General features: G+C 42.0%; 1 protein-coding gene across 1 annotated transcript; it reads left to right on the plus strand.

Annotated features, from left to right (window-relative positions):
• The first annotated feature begins 210 nt into the window (after positions 1–210).
• On the plus strand, positions 211–1293 carry LOC106752703. Its single transcript, XM_014634436.1, has one exon. The coding sequence runs from the start codon at positions 211–213 to the stop codon at positions 1291–1293; it is 1083 nt and encodes a 360-aa protein (XP_014489922.1).
• The last annotated feature ends 14731 nt before the right edge of the window (positions 1294–16024 follow it).

Consider the following 16024-nt stretch of genomic DNA (forward strand, 5'->3'; position numbering starts at 1 on the left):
CAGAGTCGGGCGAACGAAGAGAACAAGGAGCGTAGGGACGGAAAAGGAGAAAGCGTGGTTTTAGTAAAAAATGAAACACCATCGGTGCCAGTACCCTTTGTACAAGCCATAATGGAGGTCTAAATACCGGACCGGTTCATCCCCCCGCAATTTAAAACGTATGATGGGACATCCGACCCGGAAGCCCACATTAAATCCTTCACGAATGCAATGGCGTTCCGCACTGGGTGCGACGCCATCTGGTGCAGAGCATTCTCACTCTCCTTGAAGGGAGAAGCCTTGGAGTGGTTTGATTCACTTCCAGACGGTTCCATAGAAAACTTTAAGGGTCTGAGCAACATGTTCAAGAATCAGTTTGCGGCCTGTCGAGTGCAAGACGCCACGGTTGTTGATTTGATGAATCTCAAACAAGGTAAGGAAGAGCCTCTGAAGACCTTCATGGATCGGTTCCAAAGAACCGTCAGGCGTGTCAAGGGACTCAGCACGGAGTTGGCTTTGCAACACGTTATGCTCGGATTGCGTCCCGGACCGTTCAAAGATAGTATATGCCGGAACCCTCCTAAGAGTATGGAAGAATTGCGCCAGCGAACGACTGATGAGATCAGGGTAGAAGATATGAAACAAAGCTACTGGAAAGAGCTCCAAGAGGCGAAGTCGGAAAAACATGAAAGCCGACGGGACGGTCAAGGAGGTCGCCCAGGTAGCGGCAAGGCGAGGGATGAACCCAGAAATCCCCGGTTCCCGCAATACACACAGTTGAACGCCCCTCGGGCTCGAATACTACAAGAATCGCTTAGTGCCCAGATAATGCAGGTGCCACAACAACGTCCAACCCCCCCAGGAGCGAACAATTCTAAGCACTGTTTGTACCACCAAAATATGGGTCACAATATCGAAGATTGCGTGATGCTAAAAGATAAAATAGAAGAAATGGTCAGATCTGGACTGTTGCAGCAGTACGTAAAAGGAAGTCGAACGGTAGAGTACCGCAACGGCCGGGAGCAGAAAGAATACGCGGGGCGAAGCTTTCCCCGTTCTGAAGAAAAGAGAGCGTATACAAGGAGCCCTCCTCGGTCCGGGAGGACCAATCGGCCGTCTGACGACCGCGATAATCGATATACAGGCAGCCGAAAAAATGACGCTAGGAGATCACGCAGTCAAAGTCGAGAAAGAGAGCGAAGCCGTCCCTTAGGGGAGTCATCAATACCATCTTCGGCGGGTTCGCTGGGGGAGGGCAATCCTCATCTGCCCGAAAAAGAAGCATTCAGACGTTGCAGTCCATCCATGCCGTAAAGGTCCCTAAGAGAACAATGTTGCCCATTACTTTCACAGACGAAGACTTTCATGCACCCGATCCTGAGCAAGACGACCCCATGGTCATAACCGTGGAGATAGCGCGGTACGAGATCAACAAGGTATTAGTAGATCAGGGTAGCTCGGTAAACATCCTCTACTGGAAAACGTTCCAGCAAATGGACATCTCGGAAGACTTAATAGTCCCGTTTGGTGAGCAACTAGTTGGACTCGTCGGGGAGAGAGTTGACACCTGGGGCTATCTTGACCTGAGAATACGACTGGGAACCAGCCACTCCAGTGAAGAAAAGAAAGTTAGATTCTTGCTGGTAGAGGCAAACACCTCTTATAACGCCCTTTTGGGCCGGCCATGCCTTAACATGTTCGGTGCTATAGTGTCCACCCCGCACTTAACACTCAAGTATCCCACTTCCCGCCAGACGCTCTGCGCTGTCCGGGCGGACCAAAAGACAGCCAGAGAATGCTACGTAGCGGGATCAAAGATGTTCCCAAGGGAAGTAAGGCAGAAAACTTCTCGGTCAGAGGTAGCCATGACTCATTTGGATCCCCGGACCAACATCGACGATCGCCTGGAACCAATGGGCAAAACACTTCCCGTTATCATAGGGTCGGACCCCACATAGACGACACTCATCGCCCGAGGGGTGGACCCAGAAATGGAGAAACAACTTAGGGCCGTGTTATGGCGCAATCGCGATTTGTTTGCCTGGACGACAGCAGATCTGCCCGACATACACCCCTCAGTCGTGTCCCACAAACTTAGCTTATGCCGGGAGGCCCGACCGGTAGCTCAGAAGAAAAGGAAGATGGGAGAGGAGAAACGCAAAGCAGTGGAGGCGGAAGTCAGGAAGCTGAGGGAAGCTGGGTTCATCAGGGAAGTCACATACACCACGTGGTTGGCCAACGTGGTTATGGTAAAGAAAGCAAACGGAAAATGGCGCATGTGCACCGACTACACGGATTTGAACAAAGCCAGTCCGAAAGATTCCTACCCCCTTCCCAGCATCGATGCCCTAGTAGACGGTGCCTCGGGACATCGGATGCTAAGTTTCCTGGATGCATATTCCGGGTACAATCAAATACCCATGTTTGGGCCGGACGTTACGAAAACCGCGTTCATGGCAGATAGGGCCAACTTCTGTTACGAAGTCATGCCGTTCGAATTAAAGAACGCCGACGCCACTTACCAAAGGCTGATGGACCAGATCTTTACCAACCAGATTGGCAAGTGCATGGATGTGTATGTTGATGACATGGTCGTGCGATCGGGGGAGGGCGGGGATCATCTGGCAGATCTCGAGGAAGTATTCAGACAAGTCCGGAGGTACGGCATGCGCCTGAACCTGGCCAAGTGCCCTTTTGGTGTTGCTTCAGGAAAATTTTTGGGTTTCATGCTAACGTCCAGGGGGATAGAGGCTAACCCCGACAAGTGCGAAGCAATCATGCAGATGCAGAGTCCTCGCACCTTAAAGGATATTCAACGACTGGTTGGCCGGCTTACCGCACTGTCACGATTTAGACCCAAACTAGCCGAAAGAATTCGCCCAATTCTAAGGAAAATGAAGAAGGAAACCGCTGACAAGTGGGATGATGACTGCGAAAAAGCCTTTACAGACGTCAAGAACACCCTCCTCAACCCCCCGGTAATGAGTCGACCTACTCAGGGGGTGAAGCTCCAGGTTTACTTGGGAGTATCCGAGTCAGCGGTGAGCGCAATTCTGCTTAAGAAAAACCAACTTTTAAACTGATTTATTTTATTAGCAGAACCCTGCAAGATACCGAGCGGCGATACCAACACGTTGAGAAGGTGGCTTTAGCGCTCCTCACGGCTGCCAGGAGGCTAAGGCCATACTTTCAAAGCCATCAGATCGTTGTACGAACGGATCACCCCATATCAAAGATACTGAGGAAACTCGATTTGGCCAGACGAATGGTCGGTTGGGCGGTGGAACTCTCTGAATGTGGTATCCGCTATGAACCTCGAGGATCAGTGAAGGGCCAGCACTTAGCAGATTTTACAGCTGAGTTGCCGCCGTCCGCAGGGGAAGAATGGAAATTATTCGTTGATGGGGCCTCCGGACGGACAGTCAGTGAGGCCGGGATAGTGCTGGAAGGCCCAAACGGGTTTTTAATAGAGCATTCCCTCGTATTCAAGTTCAAGATCTCCAATAACTAAGTCGAATATGAGGCTCTAATAGCCGGACTGGAACTCGCTCAGGACATGGGGGCAAGGCGACTTACCTGCCGGACGGACTCCCAACTAGTAGTGGGACAGATGAATGGAGTGTTCCAGGTGAAAGAAGAACAACTCCTAAGATACTACCACAAAGCCTCGGCCCTGGCTCAAACGTTTGAAAAAATAACCGTACAGCACATACCGCGTGAGCTGAATACTCGCGTCGACATGCTCTCCAAATTAAGCTCAGGAAAGGAAAAGGGGCAACTTACCACTATCATCCGACAGGTTTTGTTATAGCCGTCAATCGAATGTCAGGCCATTACCACGGACGACACGGACGATTAGCGTAAGGAAATCATGGCATTGATGAAACAACAAGATGACGGACCCCATCTCTCCCCAAAAGAAGCAAAGAAGATCGTGCGTTTTCTGCTAATAGGAAATGACTTATACCGAAGAGGATTTTCGTCTCCCCTACTCAAGTGTTTGAGCAAAACTGAAGCCGACTATGTAATGGACGAATTGGATAATGGTATATGCGGCCTCCACACCGGGGGACGCACGCTTAAAGCCCGCGTTCTCCGGGCAGGTTACTATTGGCCGACTATGGAGCAGGACTCTGCATCCTTTGTACAAAAATGCCTAAGTTGGCAGGCACATGCAAATGATCACCATGCCCCTTCTGACAAATTGCACTCCATGGTGGCTCCGTGGCCATTTGCTCAATGGGGAATGGACATCGTCGGACCATTTCCACCCGGGCCGGCCCAAAAGAAGTTCTTATTGGTAGCAGTAGACTACTTTACCAAGTGGGTGGAGGCCAAACCCCTAGCTACCATCACAGCCACCCAAGTGCAAAAATTTTGCTAGAAGATAATTTGCAGATTTGGACTCCCCAAAACGATTGTCACAGACAACGGACGACAGTTCATCGATAAAAAATTTGAACAATTCCTTCAGCGACTGGGCATAAAGCATTCGACGAGTTCTGTTGAGCACCCCCAAACGAACGGTCAGGCCGAGGCCATGAACAAGATCATTGTGGCGGAGCTGAAGAAGAGGCTGGGAGCAAAGAAAGGCGCCTGGGTGAAGGAGCTACCGGAGGTATTATGGGCGTATAGATGTACCCCACATGGAACGACCGGCGAAACTCCGTTCAACTTGACATACGGAACCGATGCAATGTTACCGGTCGAGCTTGGCGAGCCCTCATTGAGGAGAGGTTTGGACGACCTAAACTTGAATGATCGGGAGATGAGGGTCGAACTCGACACTTTAGACGAAAGAAGGGAGAAGGCGGTTTTGCGAGCGGAAGCTTGTCGAAGAATGATCGAACGGAAGTACAACACCAAGGTGCGCCCTCGGAACTTCCAAGAAGGAGACTTAGTGTGTAGAAAAACGGGTGAAGCGCGGCGTGTAGCGGCCCATGGTAAGTTGGCGGCCAAATGGAAGGGTTCGTTCAAGGTCATTGAGGTCCTCGGCAACGGCGCATATCGACTCACCAAGTTAGACGGATGGCAACTTACGAATACATGGAATGCGTCACATTTAAAATTGTATTTCAGCTAAGTCTGTCTCTTGATGTACGAACCGATATATAATACGAAGACTCTTCATCAAGCGACTACTATTCATATTATTAGGGAACGACCGGATTGATGAACGGAACTTTCCTGTCAACATTGGTCGGGTGGTGAACGGCATAGCCTACCACCTATAATACCCAATTTGACGAACGGATGAATCCTATCAACTCCGAAAGGGGGCAAAAGGCATAGCCTGCCCCCGAGACAACCATGGGTCGGGGGGTGAACGGCATTGCCTGCCCCCGTGACCGTCCATCGCATGACCGGAAAAGTAGCGATTTAGTTCATCGAGACGCGAATAACCAAACGAATTCGAAATATTAATACAAGTACGCGCACCCACACAATTCACAACGCACGGTAAAAACAACTATGCATATGCATTAAAGAAAATGTCAAGGCCAAAGCCATACACCAAAAGGTATAACCGGGGCGGCAATGTAAACAAACAACAGATTGTTTAAAATCCGCCCGCTGAAACAACCAAAATATTATCATCCTAGAAGTAAAAAATTAAAAACAATCTCTAAGGACCCGCACCCGCTCCATCCGGATCTTCAATGTTGTCGTCTGGGCGACCCGCCGTCCCTTCTTCAGGAGCAACCGGAGGGCCCATATACGTCAGCACCCTGTCATAAACATCCTTGTCGATATCAAACCCTAACTCCAAGGGTTTCTCCACTTTCAAAATCAGCTCCACCTGCCGAAGTGCCTTATAGAAGCCCTCCTCGTGTTCGTTGATTATGTTGGCATTCAAGGTGGTGATCTCCTCGCGGGCATCCTTCAAATCGGCGCGCACAACTTGCAGATCTTTGTGCAACCGGACGGTGCTTTCCTGCAGCCTTCTCTCCACCTCTTTCTGCTCGACGACCGCGGACTTTAACTGCTCACACTTGGCCGACAGATCGGAGTTGTCTTCCCGAGACTTCTCCAACAGGTCGTTGGCCGTTTGCAACTGTGCAGTCACCCGGGCCAACTCCTACTGCACCTCACTCAGTCGTTCCTTCTCCTTATCGTAATCTCCCTTCGATGCTTCCAAACTTGCCTGAAGGGCAATTGTCTTCTCTTGCTCCGACAGCAGAGCCTTCTTCACCTCACCTGACCCCCGAAAGTCTCCAACCTCCCTGAGGTACCCAACCATTGAAGTTGTCCGGCTGGACATCTCGAAAATAGCATCCATTAACGCCGAACCGGACATAGAATCCAAAATGGCTTTATGGGCCGATCCCATATGAAAATTCACTCGCCGACCGACATTATATTCGGTGCTGAACACTCCGCCTGGAAGAGGGGCGGCCGACTCACTACCACGGTCACCCCGACGGGGGGATTGGAAGGGCCGGCAGCCGCAAGTTGGGACTTCCCCACAGGGAAGGATTGGTCACGAACAGGGATCCCTACGGGAAGAGATCCCTCCGAAGGAACCCGGGTCGAAGCGAGAGTGACTGGTCCGGAAGGAGGTGGACGTTTGGGAGGAGGAACAGAACCGTCTCGGGGAACGGACGGCACGTTGGAGCCTCCCCTCTTAGCCATCAGAAAATTGGATTGTCGGGGATTGGGAGCAGCCATGATATCTGAAAGAAAATAACAAATTCAGCTAAGTAATCACTTTAACAAAAAAGCAAAAAATTGGGCCGATACCATACCGAGTGCTCTCCGGCTACAATCCTCGAAAGGAATGCAATCAATCAGGCCGCGGGCGGAAAGGCGGCGAGGTAGGGTGTCGAGGACGTTAACTACACAAAGGTCAGCAATGTCCAAAACCTCTTTGACGAAAGCCTTCATCTTAGTGGGGTTCTCCGTCCAGTACAGGGGAAAAAGAGAGGGCCCCTCTACGTCAAAAAAGTCACCACGACTGGTCTCAGGAATCATCACTTTGAAAAACTGATCCTTGAAATTTTTGTAGGACTCGGCGTACGGTTTGAACAACGTCCGTTCGAATACTGAAGTGAGGGAAACCCAACCACCCTTCGGAGGAGGTCGAACGTCAAAATAATGAAGGAAAGCTGGAACAGTAGGAATCACACCGACAGCCAAACACATCACACCAAAAGCTTGGACATTGGCCCAAGAGTTGGGGTGAAGCTGAGTGGGCGCCACGTTTAAAGCGCGGAGAACACCCATCTGAAAGTTGGTAAAGGGAACCCGAACATGCAGATGCTCGAACAAGGTGGCATAGGTATAGAAAAAATCCTCAAGACTGGAACCTTTCCCATGGCACACGCGCTCATTCTCCCGACACGCGGCCGCCCATATCGATCGACCGTCTGCCTCATCCAATACCAGATAAGACCTCCCCACGAAGTCTTGCAGACCCACACGAGAAAGGGTCGATGTTTGAGTGTTCACATCTAAACCCGCCCAATCGTATCCCGTGATAGAGGGGAAGCCGCCGACCGGAAATAGAGGAGCCGAGTCGACCCTCACGCCGCCCCGTAATAAAAATAGGGGCGTACCATAAAAGATAAGGTTAGCATCGGCGGCCGAAAGTTCAGTACCAGGAAGGGCTACTGTCCGGCCGGAACCATGCACGACTTCGACTAGAGGAACTTCCTCAGCCGGCGGAGGCCCCTCAGGGGTCGAAGCATCTTCAAAACTGGAACCCAAATCAGAAGTACTCTCATACCGGCTGCCTTTGTTACTGCCACTCGCCACGCCACCGCCACCGCCACCGCCACCATCGCCGCGACCCGTTGACTCCAGAGAAGACTCGATGGTAATAACAAAATCCATTTTATTACCTAGGGGAAAATGAATGTAGAGGAGAAAAAACAGGGGAAGATACAAATGGATGGGGTTAAAACCCCTATTTATAGGAAAATTTTTTGAAAACCGTCGCGCATCATCACCGTTCAAAATCACAACACCAACGCCCCAGATTCAGTGCCGTTACAGTTTCCCAAACATAACGAACCACAGAAATGTGACATGTGCCCTTTCCCGCTCAAATACCATAAGGTCAGCCTCCCTGTTATGCACCCGCAACCAGAGTGCCTTTAAACCCCACGACAATCACGTTGCCTAGGGCTTGGGGGGCCTATGTACAGTAGGGACCGGATAGCACCGTGAGGTCTACCTCCATACCGGCGGTCCAGTCAAAGGCTCGTCAACCACCATCACACAACCGGCCGAAGGCTAGGAAATAGAGCTCGGTCTACATCTGCATAGCAGCAGGGACGGACGGACGTTACGCGAGAGTCACAAGACACCCGTCAGGAGCTAGGGTTCACAGAGGGTTGCCGTCTCATAGCAGCGGCGACGGACGAATGCTCCGCCGGAGTCATGGGACGACAGTCAAGAGCTAGGGTTCACAGAGGGTTGCAGTCTCCATAGCAGCGGCGAAAGACGGACACTCCGCGAGAGTTATAGGATGGCCGTCAGCAGAGATTGGGTATTGATTATGGTGATGCTAGCTGAAATTCCGCCCGGTAAATTCGTGATGGGTATTGAGAGACGAGATAATTAGAGTATAACAAAACACAATTAGAAGGATTGGGCCATAGATTGGGCCTTGATTAAGGAATGGGTAATTAAAAGCCCACAATGAATACTATAAATACAAGTCAAAGGTAAAAGGTAGTTGGTTACATTGAATGCATATTTATTTCACTCTCTCTCTATCTCTATCCTTTTAACCAGTACTGACTTGAGCATCGGAGTGTAATCAACAGGTACCCGGCCGGACAACACTAGATTATTCTATTGAGCAAAGTTGGCAGAAAGAGGAGTGCGAACGGCTTGCAAGGAAAGTGTACAGAAAGACTTGGAGATATTCCCAACCAGAACAATATCTTTGTAAAATTCCCGCAATAGGGCATCAAATATAACTCCACACATTCAATGTAACAGCAACATAGCTCAGAAGTTAAAAAATCTTTGTCCCATGCGTGATTCATTGTTGGTCAATAAAACAAAACATTGTACTTATGACAGACAAGAACTTACCACCCTTCCTTCTTTGTCACCATCATTTGGAAAAAATGAAATTAAATGAATTGTTCTGAAAATATTCTGAAATGGGGAGGAAAAAGAAAAGGAAAAGCTTAATTATATAGGTTTTAAAACTTCCCTTCATCTTCACAGTAGCGTCAAGGAGAGTTCGTTCAAGAAAAATGGCGGCTTCTCATAATTTTTTTCTCTGCATTCCATGTAAAAAGATTCCATTTTTGTCCTTTGTAATCTGGAAATAAAAATTAATTTTAATTCGTATAATTTGAATTTTTTTGGATGGTATAATTTAAAAAGTAAATGACTTTCGAAAGTTGAAAAAAATTTTTTTTTTTTTTTGGATTAGCCTATTTTGAAAGTCATTTGACTTATGAATTATATAATTTGAAAATTATTCTTTATTTCCAAAAATATTTTTAGAGAATACAATCTAAAGTAAAGATGAATTATTTTATATAAAAATACAAGAGGAAATTTATAAAGGTGCAGAAAGAAACTGCCAAGAAAAATGTGACTAATAGTAATTCACCTTGACTGTCACGGCATGGGTTAACTTACTATGCAATTGTGCTCTATATCCGCGTAATTACCCGTGATTCAACTTAGATCCTTGTTTTATAAATAATTAGAATTTTAGAACCTTATTGTCATCCTTAAATTCCATTTCTTTATCCTCTTTTATACATCTACACTTTCAACCATAGTTTCACTAGTACAGAAAGGGCTTTAGATGTATGTTATTTTGGGCTTTTAACGTTATTTCTACAATGACGTTTATACGGGTGACATTAATGGAACGTCGAAATTCTAAATAACCGACGTTTATTTAGATGTCAGTTTATGTCATTCCCGACGTCTAAGGCCACTATATAGACGTTGGTCTAGGTCTCTACCGACGTCTAATGGTACTATATAGACGTCCGCCTATGCCTTAACCGACGTTTACGAGAATATATAGAGGTCGAACAAGACACTAACCGACTCTATGATCACTATAGACGTCTGACATAGCACTAACCGAAGTCTAATATAGCAGTTGTATTTTAGTGCAGTTTTGATCCTTTCTTTCGATAGCCTAGTACCACACTCTCCCTTAGCTAGCTTCCCCACCAAAAAAGCTTACGTCTTTTGCATCTCTTATGACATTTCAACTTAAAATAGAACTAGGGTCCTTGCCTAGTTCCCATTCAACCGCAAAAGGAAAAAAATTACGGTGACACGAACTAGACAAGGACCCAAGTTCCATTTTGGGTCGAAATGCCATAAAACATCCAAAAGATGTCGCTTTTCTTGTGAGTAGGGATGGCAACGGGTCGGGTCGGGAACGGATAGTGCCTACCCGCAACCCGACCCGTCGGATAAAATCCTACCCGCTACCCGCTGGGTACCCGTTTAAAAAGTACCTGCGGATATTTTAAAACCTGCGGGTACCCGCGGATACCCGCAAAAAATAAAAAAAATAATATTTTATACATTTTAAAATAAAATTTAAATAAAATTACAATATATATATATATATATATATAAAATATAAATTAAGTTAAATATAAATAATTTTAATTTTAATTAAATTTAACCTAATAAAATATTATTTTATTTTATTTTTAAATAAATTTAATTAAAAATATATATAAATTATTATTATTTTTATTATTTTTGCGAGTAACGGGTACCCGCGAATCGGGTAGTATACTAACTGTATCCGACCCGTTTAGAAGTGGGTATTAAAATACCCGCTACCCGTTACCCGCGGGTAGTAACTACCCGCCGCGGATTTTACCCGCGGATACCCGTATCCGCGAATTTTTTTGCCATCCCTACTTGTGAGGAAGCTAACAATGGGAGAATGGGATACTACGATACCCAAAGAGAGGATCAAAACTGCACTAAAACACAACGAAAACACATTTTAATCGGTTATTAGATGATAAAATTTCAAGACACCATTTTAATTGGACTAAAACAAAGTTTAAACGGTTGAAATAAAAAAAAACGCACCTGCAATGCAATACCATAGAAAAGGAGAGGAGGAAGAAGATTGTGCGCGTAACTGCGAAAGACAAAAAGGAGAGGAGGAAGAAGATTATGTGCGAGTAACTGCGAGTTCGCAGTTTATTTAAGTTGAATTTATGCGTCGATCATCGCACCAACTGACGTCGGCTACATGATTAATCTGACGTCCAAGAGACCTTTCACCTGCCTTTTTCAGGCCATTTAGACGTCGGATACAGGGGGAGTTGACGTCTAAAGCATTGAATGAAGTGACTTTTCAGTAGCCGTTCAGTCCAGTAGACTACGGGGACCTGGGGGGCCAACGTTTATGTACATCGATCCTGAACAAAGGGACGTTTATTTTCCTGCGTGGTAGATGAATCATATTAATTGCAGTAAGTTAGACGTTGGTCCTGTACCAAGTGACGTCTACGTGCCTACGAGGTAGTTGAATCGCAATAATTGCAGCAAGTTAGACGTCGAGCCCCCCGTAACCAATGTCTATATAGTTGAAATAGACAGACTCCTCACCTACCTGTCAGGCCATGAGCATCTGTTTAGGGTGAAACAGACGTCTACATTATCCTCGATGTCAGTTTACAAGACGATCGACGTCTATATGGCCAACTTATTTACTAAAATGCCATCGGTCAGTCATATACGTCTCGCCACTTCATAACCGACGTCTAAGAGGTGACGTTAAACAACGATTTTGCACTAGGGTTTGGTGAGTGTTATGATTCACAATGTTAAAATTTCATAATAACTAAAAGTTTAACAAAATTCTAATATATAACTAAAATAAATCTTAATTAAATTTACTGTTTACTTTAACTTCTCAAAATTTTAGTTCAAATATTTACTTGCATTAAACTCAAAGAGCTTTATATATATATATATATATATATATATATATATATATATATATATATATATATATATATATATATATATATAGGTTTGCTAATTTAGGTAAAGTAATTTTTGAGTTGGTACAATTTAGTAAAGTATACCAAATTTTAGGTTACAAAAATATTCCCATTTCAAAAAAACATACTTTAAATATAAGAGAACTTTAGTAATTTTAAAATTCAATTTAAATAAAAAATAAAAAAAAGGTAGTTATTCATTAATTGTTTTTTAAAATAAAAAATAAGAAGAAAGGTAGTTATTTTCCACTGTTTAAGGAATATTTTTAATTATAATATTTTTAAATAGATATAATTTTTATAGTTACATTGCTTTTTAAAATGGGTGGATCACATCCATAGGCAACATATTTTTCATGACTTAAAGGAATATCTTTTAAAAAATATAATGGTTTAGGGTTTATAGAACCCATTTGGGTTTATAGAACCCGTCTGGGTTTATAGAACCCGTCTGGGTTTATAGAACCCGTCTGGATTTATAGAACCCTTCTGGGTTTATAGAACCGTCTGGGTTTATAAAATCCGTTTAGGTTAAAAAAACAACTACCTTTTATTTTATTTTTTATTTTAAAAAACAACTACCTTTTAAAAAAATATATAATAAAAGCTAATAACTTCTCTCTGGACCAATCATGATTTTTAATAACCACCTTTTGTTTTTTTTTTAAATTAAATTTTAAAATTATTAAAATACCCTTGGATTTAATGTTGATTTTCTTTTTTAACAAGAACATTTTTGTAACCTAAAACTTAGTACACTTTGCTAAAATATACCAACTGAAAAACTCCTTACGTAAATTAGCAAACCCCATATATATATATATATATATATATATATATATATATATATATATATATATATATATATATATATATATATATATATATATATATATATATATATATATATATATATATTATATGAAAACTTTTCAATAACGTTAAATTTTAGTAGAAAAAATATGTTTAGAGATAAATTTTTTTATAGTCATAACCTTGTTAACGTTAGAGAGCAATTTATAATAGAAATTATATTATTTATTAATTTAAAGATCAATTATAAATTTTTGAAATTATTTTAGTTATCAATAATTTTTAATTTATAAATATATTTAAATTGATTATTATAGTAATTTATCATTTTTTATTACTAAAGGATTTTCTTATGATTTATAAAGGGGCGTTTTAAGTAAAGTAACTTCTCAATAGTAGGTCTGCATTGTGATTTTTATAGATACAATTAGTGTCTGATTATTGCAATGCGTAGATAAGATTATTTCATGATATTAAGAACAGGTCTTCCATATAAGAAGTAAGGAATATATTTTATATCTTAGTTATATGTTGTGTGGGTTAGATTTGAAGTGACTTATTATGAGTAAAAAATGATACAATACACATAAAATAATTGGTCTCTATTTATTTGTTATATTGTGTCCTATATCTATTATAAATTCCTAAATACATTGGATAAAAAGGAATTATCTTAGAGTCTGAGGTAGAAAAAAAGTGTCAATTTCACAAGCTTAAATGGTAAGAATGGTAAAATAGATAGATTGTTCTCAAAATGAAGAAGCTTTATTAAATAAACTAGAAATGTTGTTATTAGGAGTTGGTTTTGATTAAGGGGAACAGAAAAATAAATTTATTATTAATTATTTTATTTTCTCTTTTATATATATATATATATATATATATATATATATATATATATATCCTTTTGTAAATTAATTAATATATCTCAAATATTTCATTTATATATTTTTTTAACTGATAAAAAGGTTACATAAGTGTCAGCTATAAGATTTTATGTAAAAAATTGTACAGGGCAAGCTCAGTTTTGAATAAAATTGAGTGTGTAAACCCTGAATTCGTCATAGTTAATAATTACATGAAAGGCTATACATTTGTCCCATGCATGGCTTGAGAGTCAGCAAAATGAATGAAAGCCTTGTTGGTATCACCACAAGAAGCTAGCACCGTAGCTGTGTTTGTCACCATCACTTTCAAACCGAGTGTTGCTGAGAATTGCAAGGATAACAGAGGTTCACAAATTGCTCTTCACCTTCGCAGTAGCTTCAAGGAGATTTCGTTGATGAAAAATATAGCTAGTGTAACTCACCTTGATCCCAACGGCAATGTGTTACTAACTATGCAATTCACCTCTATATATGTTCAGAACCCTATTTTTACCTTATAAATCAGAACCTTACTTTCACCCTCACATGTTCCCATTTGTAAAGCAGCACTTCATGCATTTGTTCCATTTCAGAGGCACGTATGGACCTTACGCTTGAAGATATGCACATATCTTGCTGATGCAGCAGAAGGAACTGTGTATAAGAAAATTTATGTGTTCAATGCACATGGCTTCTTTGTTCATATATATATATATATATATATATATATATATATATATATATATATATATATATATATATTTCTTTGCTCAATTTCATTCATTTTAGGTTCCTCATTTAATTATAATAGTAATAAATATTTGTTGAAAATCTCACATCAATTAGAGATAAGATCAATTATAATATATTAAGTAGATATAAATTTCACCTTACAAATCGATTTTGAATGACTCGATTAGGTTTAAAGTACACACTTTAACAAGGTATTTGAGTTATGAGTTAGAGCCTATCATAACAAAGTTTATAGTTTGTTGAATTTGTTTACCGCTATCAGACTATCCCTTAGTGTCTAGTTCCACACTTGACACTTAAAGTCCACTTCTTAATAATTTGTGGGCTCATTCATGTGATCTCTTTGTAATTTGAATTTTTATGTCACAACATTCATATTGTTCAACTTCCGGCTCGAAAAGCAACCACATGTCTTCAGTTCCATTAAGAACTTGATCAGAAGCAAGATATCTTTATGTGTAAGTCCATATGTGCTCTCTAAAATGTACTCATGGAATTGGCAAATGTACTACATGCACAAGACGCCTTGGATGCCACCTTTTGAGAGCCAAATATTACTCACAAAGATTTAAATGCTACCTACTAAAGGTTAAGTGTTGCTTGTTGAAGGTCGATTACTACCTACTGTAGGTTAATGCCAAGGGTTGAGAACTAATTGACGAAGGATGTGCCGCATGCTGAATGTTGCATGCTTACTGCCAAAGATTAAACATTGTTAATGGACGTGTGTCTTTTGTCGAGGGCTATGTGCTACCTGCTAGAACCTAACGTCGTCTACCAATACCTAACTACCACTTGTCGAGGGTTACATGCCTTCTACAGTTACCATGTGCCGCTTCTCAAAGATAATCATGAACCATCTATTATGTGGTTTGATCGAGTACGTGTCGAACTACCACATATGATGTTGTATTGCTTACTATGTAACTTAACAAAATCTGGCTAAGCATTGCCTCATTCATGGTAAATGGTTTATTGGGCAATGAGCCTACACATAGGCCTATTCAGGTAAGGGTCAATGAGTATGAGGTTATGGTATAAATATAATATTAATCAAGGTTTATACTTACTTTCTGATATTAATTACCATTTTAACTTTTCTCTGATTTTGAAACCTGACTTAAGCATAGAAGAATCTTATGCAAGTACAACACAAATCTTATGGAGGACGAGTACCTATAAGAGGAAGGAATAGTACTGGATGAAGGAAAGGTTGAAAGAGTTTGTAGAGTTGAGGTATTTTTACAGGGTACCTCTTCGGCTCTATAACAGTGGGGAGGAGAAGTATTCTATGAAGAAAAGGTCAGTTCAAAGAAGAAAGCAAGCATGGTGTCTAATAAAAATTTAATTTACCTTTATCTGTGATGCAATTTTGATATTAAATCAACTCTCTTTGGCTTTGAAACTTGCTTAAACTCTTGTTTTTAGTTTATTTTTGTGAATAAGAGAGTTAGGTTATACATGATGATTTTCATCACTAATTCCCTTGATTTTGTAGGTTATTGGAATGATTTGGAAGAGAAGTTAAAGTATCAAGGAATTGGAACCCGGGAAGGATAGAAAAGCACTAGAAGAGAAGGTTACAGAAGGTCGCAGGACGCTTGGTTGCCCTTTTCTGGGACCCTCAACGCAGGGAGTCGTGCA

Source organism: Vigna radiata, unplaced genomic scaffold, assembly GCF_000741045.1.
Source record: "Vigna radiata var. radiata cultivar VC1973A unplaced genomic scaffold, Vradiata_ver6 scaffold_43, whole genome shotgun sequence".
Lineage (NCBI taxonomy): Eukaryota > Viridiplantae > Streptophyta > Magnoliopsida > Fabales > Fabaceae > Vigna > Vigna radiata.